Source organism: Buceros rhinoceros, unplaced genomic scaffold (genome assembly GCF_000710305.1).
Source record: "Buceros rhinoceros silvestris isolate BGI_N320 unplaced genomic scaffold, ASM71030v1 scaffold26506, whole genome shotgun sequence".
NCBI lineage: Eukaryota > Metazoa > Chordata > Aves > Bucerotiformes > Bucerotidae > Buceros > Buceros rhinoceros.
Genome location: NW_010419657.1, coordinates 6,383 through 17,119, shown reverse-complemented (window position 1 = coordinate 17,119; position 10,737 = coordinate 6,383). Strand labels below are relative to the sequence as shown.

At 35.7% G+C, this 10,737-nt stretch overlaps 1 protein-coding gene across 1 annotated transcript; it reads left to right on the top strand.

Moving 5' to 3' along the window:
• Window positions 1-894: 894 nt before the first annotated feature.
• LOC104495981 (G protein-coupled receptor kinase 4-like) lies at window positions 895-10,002 on the top strand (the record flags this gene model as incomplete). The annotated part of the gene is made up of 7 exons (XM_010139036.1): window positions 895-937; window positions 3,470-3,559; window positions 4,051-4,259; window positions 5,083-5,220; window positions 5,862-5,999; window positions 8,128-8,250; window positions 9,789-10,002. Coding segments are annotated over 7 exons (795 nt in total), but the record flags the coding sequence as incomplete, so codon positions are not given.
• Between the last annotated feature and the right edge of the window lie 735 nt (window positions 10,003-10,737).

Below are 10,737 nucleotides of genomic sequence, written 5' to 3'. Positions count from 1 at the left end.
ATTGCATGCATATATATATTTTATATTTATATATAAATATCTATGTTCTCAGTGGAATTTGTTAGAGGATAAATCCTAGAAGTAACCTCTAAACAGCTTCTGATTCAGCTTTGGTGACTCCCCAAGTTTTCCTTGAGGTGGGGGGATTTCCAAATATCCCATTGAGTTTCTTCTTTTGTTCTTAAAGAAAAATGTACAAGAAGATGCCTATAAAATACCGAAATGCATACTGAATTAATTGCCCTTTTACTATTTCCGAAGTCTTGCTAGCATTTAAGAGCTAAAAAATGTTTAATGTTTTTTGATGTTTACAGAAAAGTAGTAGAGGCTCTTGGAAAGCTGATTGCAAAGAATCCTAACTAACTGAAGTGTCTAGGAAGCTTTAGAAGCTTTATGTCCAAACTAAGGGAATGCAGTTACAATGGGTAATATTAAGCATATGCTTAGTTTGGGGAATATTACTCTTTGTTGATATCCTGACACCCTGGTGTGGAATATAGTAAGGGGTCAGCATCAAACTGCAAGAAGCATGGATGTGTTTTACCATTATAGAGTTGTATGGCTGATACTCACAGGAGAAAAGTCTTTTATGAGCAGGTTGGTGACTCTTCATATGAGGATTTTAGTATTGTGCAGAGGAAGATTCTGTTCTGTGAAATATTAATTGCTCTGTTAATTTAAATGGATTAGAGAGTTGGTAAAAAATGGATCTAAAGTTCTGTGGTTATAATGTTTGTATTATAGGTCCTCAGATTCACAACTTCTTTTGTATATAGGTGGAAATGAGGAAAATTGCTTTGATCAGAACCAGGAAGTCTTATGTTGCCTCAGTTGCACTTGATTATGGCTAATAATTCTTCCTTCGTATAATTCATATTTCTATTTTGTTTAATTTGTAGAGACTTGAAGCCTGAAAATATACTCCTTGATGACTGTGGTAAGTAAAAATTCATTTTAATTTTGAAACCAGGAATTACCAATCAAATTAATACTGTGACAGAAATCTAAGGGATTTCTTCATGATAAAAAGGACCTGACTAACAAATATTAACTTTAATTAGTAAGGAAAACACTGCCTTTGATATTTAGAAAGTATGGAAAAATACCGGGTCTTCAGGGGATGACAGTGACAACGTTTGAGGGGCCAAATTTTCCAACTTAAGACGGCTACTTTTTCCTTTTTGCTCCTCCTTCACCCCCCTGCCCTTGATTTAAGTTGGCTAAAACTTCTATTCTCTGTCTTTTCTTCAACTATGGAAACATGATTTGTTAGATGTGGGGCCAGAATTTTACTTAGTAAACTGTAATGTTTAAGCAATAAAGAAGAAAAAAAATCTGAAGCATCTGTGTTTTAACTTTTCAACTACAGTGGGTCTGATGGTCACCGATGTGGCCCGGCGGAATCAAGGAAGTACAAACAATATGAATAAATGTGTATAGGTTTTTGTTTTCAAAAGCCAAATTAATTTTCTTTAATGACTGTATGAAATTCATCAAAGTCTTTGGAATTCACTGTAGAACGTGTGCAACAATTACCTTCTTCTAAGAGGTGCATGAATATTAGCAGTTTGTTCTTGTAATTGCTGAGTATTTTAGTTAAGGATAAACTGGTTTTGAAGTCACTGGCACAATATATTTCTTTAAAGTCAGTGTGTTCTGACTGATAAATTTCTAAAAAGTTGATGGATGCTTGGGAGAAGTTACTTTCCAAGAGCTAAAGCTTTGCTAGACCTCAAATTCATTCTTTAATTTTTCTCTCCAGCAATTTTTTCTCCTCGTTTTGCAAAAGACGAAGACTTCTGTGAGGAAAAATGTAGCCTTGCAGGACTGCACTAGAATGCTTTCTCTCTGCCAGGGATATTCTGATCTTGTTCCAGAAAGCACACGGGCATAATTAGAAAATAGCTTCAGGAGCTCAGATCCTGCACTTAAAAAGGGATTCATCAGGTATCAGGGAATAGAAGTGTGTCTGAATATATTTAAAATAGCATTTGCTGCTCAAAGAACATTTAGTTATTTCCAACCAGTATATAGAGTGGTACTTGACTTTCTCCAGTCTTTCTCCCCACTGCTTGATTATCTATCACATGTAAATGAGAAATTAATATGCTGTTAACTAACACTGAAGCTGTAGGGCTTTTTGAATGACAGAGAATGTATGTGCAAAGGGCACTCGGGCATTGGAATGGGTTATGCAGAGCGGTGATGCAGCGTCCACTCTTGGAGTCTTTCTACACAAGAATTTAAAAAAAACCTTGGACACTTTTTGAGCTCAGTACTTGTTCAGAAGGTTGTACTAGAGATCTTCTGAAGTCCCTTCCAGACTGGATTATTCTGTGAATCTGTGATGTTTCTGGAAATGACAATGTCCCTGTCCTTGTATCCAGTATTAGAAATAAGTGGGGTTTGTTTTCTTTTGTATTTTTTTCCCTGAATCTTTCTACTACAGAAATTTTCTACTACTGGCAATTTTCTGTATTAAAAATGGTTTGAAAATGTAATTGTCCTTTCTTCTGTCTAGGCTTTTATATTTTTCTTAAAATACCTTATATATTTTCAAATTGGAATCATACCAATACAATTCTTGCTTTGAACTGTCTTGAATCATTTGCTCTTGAGTCTGTCCAGCAAAGAGCTGTATCTGTCTATGGGAATATAAGGGAGGGTGAGGTGAACTTAGTCCCCTTGCCTTTTTTGGACTGTTCCCCCATCTGAGCCGTTCATGACAAATGATAGCCTTCCACCAGACTACCACATTATAGGTACTAGTGGAAATACTGTAACAGGAAAGGTGGTTGGCTAATGAAGTGAAACAGAAGCTGCTGTCTACCTTAGGCTTATTAATGAGAAGGGGAAATCCTAATATTGAACTGACATCTTACAGTATAAGTAATTCTAAGTAGATTATGGCTATGCTGCTTTTCTTTTGGGGTGGTAGTGGGGATAGCAATTCTAATTACTTGAGCCTGAGCATCATTAGGGTACTTTGTTAGAGGAAAACTTGGTGCCTCAATATAGGCAGCAGATTATGTAGAATAAATGGAGTAAATTCTCATGTTTTGTTAAAGTCAGAAAGGTAAGTGTTTGCGGTGGGAATACAGACTGGAAGAATACAAGGGTCTGATGCATAGATACAGAATTTGAAATGAGCAGTCATCATTGCTATTTGTCCTAGTGTAGCAGCCTATGCCAAAGCTAGGAATTAGAGTACATAACAGCAAATTTTTTTTGTATGACCTTCAGGAGATCAGTTAGGTCTGTGCGTCTCTTCCTTTATGTATTTAAGGAAGAGTTGAATAATGATAAATCACTCCCTTCTAGTTAAGTTAAATAAACTTAGTGCTATGGGTATATGGGTGTATGAATGTTTTGATGTTTGGGGATTTTTTTAAATGAGATATGCTACAGAAATTTTTTGTTTTAAAAGTAATGTTACTTTTATTATTTGTTATTATTTTAACATAAATAGGGCATATCAGAATTTCAGATCTTGGATTAGCTGTGCAGATCCCAGAAGGGGAAATGGTCCGAGGACGGGTTGGAACTGTTGGTTACATGGGTATGTAAAGTATCCTTTGCTAGTTATGTTTTACCAGAAAACTTGCTTCTGTGAACATATGAATAACTTGTCCAAGGTACTACATTGGGCTTGGATTAGTTCCTAGACATCTTATAGGAAGAAAGGTAACAATATGCAGTGGTAGATGTTAGTAGTCAATTATAAGCCAGCTGATAAACTTAAATCTGGAAATTCTAGCTTTAGGGTAGAACTTTAAGAAAGCTCCTAACTTGTTTTTCTGAGGTTCAAAGAGATTTAGGATCACAGGTAAGCAGACAAATTACTATGACAAGACATTTCTTTCCATACTTTATTCTCAGTTTGTAAACAGTACTGATCTTAAAGAAATTAAGTGCTTCTCTTGGATATAAGCAGAGTCTTCACTGTAGAAATTAAAGTTTCTTCAATGTACATAGAAGTGCACAGAGCCAAAAAAGTACTTGTGAGTTTTTGCAGTGTTTCATGAGGTTTCTTTTGGTTTTGTTTTGTAGCTCCCGAAGTGCTCAAAAATGAAAAGTATACGTTCAGCCCAGATTGGTGGGGTCTTGGGTGCTTGATTTACGAAATGATTGAAGGACAGTCTCCATTCAGGAAGCATAAGGAAAGGGTCAAACGGGATGAGATTGACCGGAGAGTAAAGGAAGACCAGGAAACATATTCAGACAAGTTCTCAGAGGAGGCAAAATCCATCTGCAGGATGGTGGGTGAAGAGACGTAGAGGTTTGAAAATTAAATTTCTAATCCTTTTCAAGAGATACACTACTTTATTTTAATGTCTTCTATTGAAAATTGCTGCAGTTCTTAAATCTTTCTTTGATTCACATGGAAGTTTGTGATTGTCCGTGAATTGTTCAATTATCAAACTTTGAAAATTCAAAACTTTTTTCAAGATGAAGGAAGGCTGCATAAATCGATGTGTCATCATGTGAACGAAAAGGTCCAGTTCTTCTTGGACCATGTAATTATAGGTGGAGTACAACAGCATGTTCAACTTGGGTACTTCATGGGGGGAAATGGCAGATTAGTGCACTAGTTTCCTTGCCTAAAAGAGGTTGTACAAGACAACGGCTTTTTTTCAGTCTTGCATGTTCTTAAATTTAATAGGCACATCTTTACAGAAAGCTTCAAAAACTTTCTCTACAAGTTTATGCAAAATATGTCCATTACTTAAGCCCATTGGAAAAAAAAAATGGTCTCTATTGTCTGGAAGCAAAGTCTGCTGCAAAGTCTGTGTTGTAACATCTATTCAGCATGGCATCAATTAAAATACTTTCGTATTACTGTGGGTATAAACTTCAAATGGTCTGCTTTCAAAGATTCTTCTGTCTACTGAAAGCCTGTTTGCTACCAGAATGTTGCAGTTTGGATTTCCAGTTCATTTTGATACCCTAATAAACTTCATTTAATAAAAGGCCAAGTAACAAAATAAACTTATTTGAAGACATTATATTATAGATTTTATATTTTTATTTTAATTGTGGGTTTATATCACTGCATCAGCCTTCTTTTCCATATTTTTGCAGTTACTTGCTAAAAATCCAATGGAACGTCTGGGTTGCACTGAAGGTGGAGCTGCTGTTGTAAAGCAACATCCAATTTTCAAGAATATTAACTTCAAGAGGCTGGAAGCCAACATGTTAGAACCTCCATTCTTGCCAGATGTAAGTAGGTGAGACGGATTTGATTAGTATCTAAAAAGGAAAGAACTGTCATAATTCAATGTCAGCAATGATGTGAATTCCAGAGAAACCTTTCAAGTTAGTTAAATTGGCAGAAGAATGCCATTGTAGCTATTGATGGCTAGTTGTTTTGTGGCATTTCATCTGAGATCCAAAACAATTTACAATCGTGTTATTGCTCTAGGGAACTCTGTAGCTCATTTCTTAGCCCTTAAAAGTCTACTTCCATACTTCAGATGCTGAGTGAATGAAGATTAGCTTTGAAGAAATTACTCTGGAATTGAAAGGAGAGTGACAGAAGACGTCAATTGTGATAACCATTAAGAAATCCAGACAAGTTCCTTGCTGTTTGTATTTTTGATACTTCTTTTCTGTTACTTGCAGGATGGATGGAATTGCTCAGGTGCCTTATGAAGAAAGTCTTTTAAGTTTCTGGATTTCTGTTACGTAGTATAGTGTAATTTGGTGACTAGCAATGTGAAATAGAAATTGCAGACATTTCACTCCCCCTTTGTTTTTTTCTTTTCTTTCCTAAATGAGCAAACACAAAACACCACAAAAACTCAAACTCCCCAAAACCCCAAACCAAAACCTTAATGAAGCAATCTTGTATTGTACTGCAGCCACGTGCCGTGTATTGTAAAGATGTCTTGGATATAGAACAGTTCTCAACAGTAAAAGGAGTGAACCTGGATACTACAGATGATGACTTCTATTCAAAATTTGTTACGGGTTGTGTCTCAATCCCTTGGCAAAACGAGGTATTGTATATTTCATAAAGGACTATTTTCTTTAGCACAACAATATAGAAGATTTAATAGGGGATATAACTAGAGGATCCCCTTTCTTTGTGAGATGTAAAGAATTTTATGGTTTAGACTTCTTTTCTGAGACACTTTAGAAAAAAACAAACAACCTGCCTAAAATTGAGATCTATGGTAGATTTGCATATAGAATATCTGGCATCTTGCCATCATAGATACGGCATACAAAGCAGTATTTAGCATCAGTATGACCACATTTTCTTTGTTCTTCTAGCATGTTATCACAGTATTGCTGTTCATAGGAGACAAAAAGAATACTATTGAAAGTATGCAAAAGCAAATAGGTGCAGCGCAAGCTGTTTGTATCATGCCTGTATACCAATAGAGTATTCAAGTGATGCAGTAGTAAAGAACTGCAGATTCAACTTTTCTAAGGTTTCAAAACAAACAGTTCAGTATCGGTTGAGTCAGACTTTCTCTTGAAGCTTTTTCCATCTGCCTAGTGAATGCGTATTCTAGCATTCTGCACAGAGTGCTAGAATTTTGCTACCTCTGCGTGCAGTTCAGTCTCTATTTAGGAAATTCAAATCTATTATTTCAGGAGAAGCACTCAGTAATAATTATTTAAAATTGTAGTTCTTGTTACGAATGCCTTCCCCCTATTATATGATGTTAATAACTTTCTGAAATTAGTATTGTCTTGAATTCTACTAGCATAATTCCTTTCCCAGTATGGTTTTTAAAATTTTATTTAAAGCTTGAACACAACAGACGAATCACATCTGAACAACTCGGAGGAAAAAGTACATTCCCTTTTGTTTCCCTTTTGTTCTTTTTGCATTAAGAAGGAGATTTGAAAGGTGTCATTCGAAAAAGGCTTCACTAAGAAGCAATGAACCAGAGACTATTGGAGAAATAAATATTTCATATGCTGTGTTGTAATTCTGAAGTTCAGAATATGATCCAGTCATTAAGAAATGCACTGCACCTAATAACTCCAACCTCGTATAGAGGGATAAAATTGGAAGTAGTTGTGGAATTCTGCTCATGGTAATTCCTTCCCTTCATGGAAAAACTCTGAAGGCTTTATTTTACATCTGTTCTTTTTTTTTTATTATTCATATTACTGAGCTTTCCCTCAAGTTTTTGCTCTCAGTCTCTTAAAGAATTCCTTCTCCATTCCCATAATGTATGTAATGTCACGGTTTACAACACAAGCAGACCACATTTCTTCTTACTGCTCTTTATGCCCTCTCTACTTCTACAAGGTACACTCATTTGGTTGCATGCCCATTATGATAGGTCTGTAATAGTGGCATTCACCAATAAATGCCAACTCCTTGTGGGCATTAGCCACTCTCCCCCTTCTGACTGTGCCTGTTTGACATTTACTCTGCCTGCTGTCCTTCCTGTACCCAGTAATTGTATTTTTAATTCTTTTTTTCTGTGTACACAAGCAGAAATTACTTCAAAATCATGAAGACTTCTCTCCAGAGAGCAGTCTTCATTATTTCTTTTCCACGAAGTATTGCCTTCTCTATCTCATTGCCTTATTTCTAATTATGGTATATGTTAGTTGTGTGTTGATAGATACCAGAACGATGTTTAAATTACTGTGGTCAGACACCAGCTGCTTTTTCCTCAAGAGTGAAATTTGTCCCCGTTGTAAAAAGTGTCCCCCCAATACTATGCAGTACTAGTTTTCTGCATAAATAATAGTTTTTCTTCCTCAATGTCATGTTTATTAATTAAGTTCATTACAGGGTATAGATATATTGCATTTGTTAGGCTAGACTGCTCTGAAATGAGCAGAAGAGGTAAAAGGAAGATCAGTTTCTAGTTTTAAAAACTTCTGCTTATTGCATCACGGGCAGAAGAATTCCTTATCAAAGCAAGGCGCATCTGAGTTCTAACCTGCATGATAGTGTTCTCGTTACTATTCTTTAATTTGTGAGGTGCACAAGGAGAGTTAATGAGCTTCCTTCATGGAGCTCTGTGAGTGGTATAGTTTGGCTGATGAATTTGTAAGTTATTAGGATTACCTAGCCAGAGTAAATAGATAATACATGGAACTTGTTTGAGAACCTTGTATCAATATTTCATTTATATTTCATATGTTTCAAAGATGATTGAAACGGGATGCTTTGAAGATATCAATGCATGTGAAAATGATGGTACTGTGTCACCAGACAGAGAGAGGTCTCCTAAACCAAAGAGGGGTTTCTTTCACAGACTTTTTAGTGGAGAGGTAAGGATATTTCTTCCCTTTCATAAGAAAATTGCTGCTAAGACCTTAACACCCATTCAATTTTTTATATTATTTTATGATAGGAAAAACAAGTTGTTCACTGAATACAGAAATCAATTAAATCTGGTTTATTGGCTTTGCCCCTGCACTGCACTTCAAAAACTGTGGCAATCCCTGTAACTCCAAGAGTTTTTCCTCCCTCAGCATTGTCTTCCTCTAATGCCTGCTAGCTGTTGCCTGGGGAAAAGGTGCTGTGTGCTGTTAACAGCTGTGCGATAGATCTTTCTTTCCTAAAGATATTCATCTGGATCTTGCTCCTTATGTGTTTTGCCGGTTTTTTTAAAAAACTTCTGGGGAGGTGACGTCAGAGATAATTGAGGTCCTTTCTCTAAAAACTTAAAATTGACTAATGAATTCAGAAATGAGTGCATTGGAGCAATGCAACTCCTAGGACTCACTCCTTCAGAAAACTGGTCTCCAGATGAACCATCATAGTATATTAAGCAAGTAAGTAAAAATATCCCCTAAATGAATGAGAGTGAAGAAGTATCATGAAACAAATGTTAAAATACCTCAGGTAGTTTAATGTCTTCAGTAAAACAACAACATAACACGTTTACACAGCTGATAACGCACAGCCTTTTCTTACACAAGTAACTTCTACTTCTTAGTAAACATTTAGAGGTATATGAATTGAGTATTTACCACCTAAAAGACATGTGGCGTTGTGCTTGTTTATTGGTCATGAGAAATAGGCTATTTGTAAATGTTTTCATGTGAAGATGTACAGAATTCTGCTTGCTCAGTAAGCCTGCACTTAGAGTGGAATTATGTTGACAAGCATGAGTCTACTTCAGTAGAGAACACTTCTTCAGAAATTACTTTTGCTTTCAAGCAGAAATGGGACTTTGAAATTGCTAGGAGCATATCATTAAGTAGCCTCAACAGGGCCAGGTATTAAAATTGCATGATGATATTTTTTTTGTCATCAGCTGGTAATTCACCTCTCTAAAATGGTACAATGCTAATGGACGTTTTAATAGTACTGTCATTTTTAGATCACCTTTTCAAATTCGCTTTTCCCCACTTACAGTAATGGCATAAAAGGAATAGTTAAATGTACTCAAAATTTCACACAGTTACACTTAAAGCTTGTACCTTAACTGTAGTCTTTCCCAGCTGAGTCAGCAGGGTTCATACTGTCCCAAGATATAGTTCTATGTATTGGGAAGGAGTTCTAAAAAAATTGATAGAGCTTGAGAGCCTCCCGTTGGTTTTGAATTAATAAGGTTGCAGTTAATTGTCCTGTGAAGTTAAAAGAATGAAAAAACTTAAGGTTAAATGAATCTTTAATGACTTGAGATTTGGAGTTGGGTAGTGGTTTCCTTCGATATTCCCAAAGTTTAGTCAGTATGGAGTAAAATGTGCTGGAAAAAGAGCCCCACCACCACCTCAACAGCTCTTCTGTGCCCCATAAAACACACAAACCAACAATAGCATCAGTTCTGCAGCTGAATTGTCTCTGTCTTCTCTTGCAGGTCTGCTTTAAATCTGATTGCAGTGATGATGAGCAGGAGTCCTCCAGACTTTAAATCATTTTACTCTCATCAGAAAGGATGAGCAAACTAAATGTTTTATATCTCTGTAGCAAAGTGTATTATATATTTTTTATCTGAGTTCAAGGATTTTTGTACATTTGTACTTCATTTGTTTTAAGATGTATATTTTCACTAAAGCTTAATTGTACAAAAAGCAATGAGTGCCATCTGAGTGAGTGTGTTTCTGTATGTATTTGATTTATCTTTATTTTTTTTTCCCAGTGAAATGATTCTAGAAATACTAAAAGGATTTTAAAATACAGAGATACTATCTATGGCATCAGTGTAACTTGTATGCTCCTGGGAAAACTCTTCCTGTTCTTCAGGATCTCTATTAGCAGTTTTCCTAACAGTAAAATTGTGGTACTGATAAATTTGATAATTCTGGCATTATCCATAATAGCATGGCAGTGCTATTACCTAATGTATCTCTCAAGCAATTGCTAAGGGGAAAAAAAAGGAATTCAGTGCTCTGTGGCCAGCTCTTATGAGTTGCTCTTTACTATCTGTCTCTGTAGAATGTCTTTATGTATTTTGCTATATAGAGAGTTCAGGACATTTAGCTTAATCCTGTAACAAAATGTATGACTCCGTTCTTCTCTTTTTTACCCATCTTACACATCCTGTCCATGCAGTTTCTTAGCATGGACCAAGCAAGTAGACCTATGCCAAAATTTTATAACTATGTTTTGAGTATTTTGTTGTCTTTACTAAAAGAATTTATTTTTACCTGTGAGGACATCTCTTTTTTTGACTGTAAATTAAATAGTCTACAACAGTATGTAGGATGTTATAGTTTTATAATGAGTTAAAAAACAGCTTGGGCTCTTCTTAGTAACCTCCTCTCTGCTTACTATGTTGTAATATGCACTGTTGTACAGTTGACAGC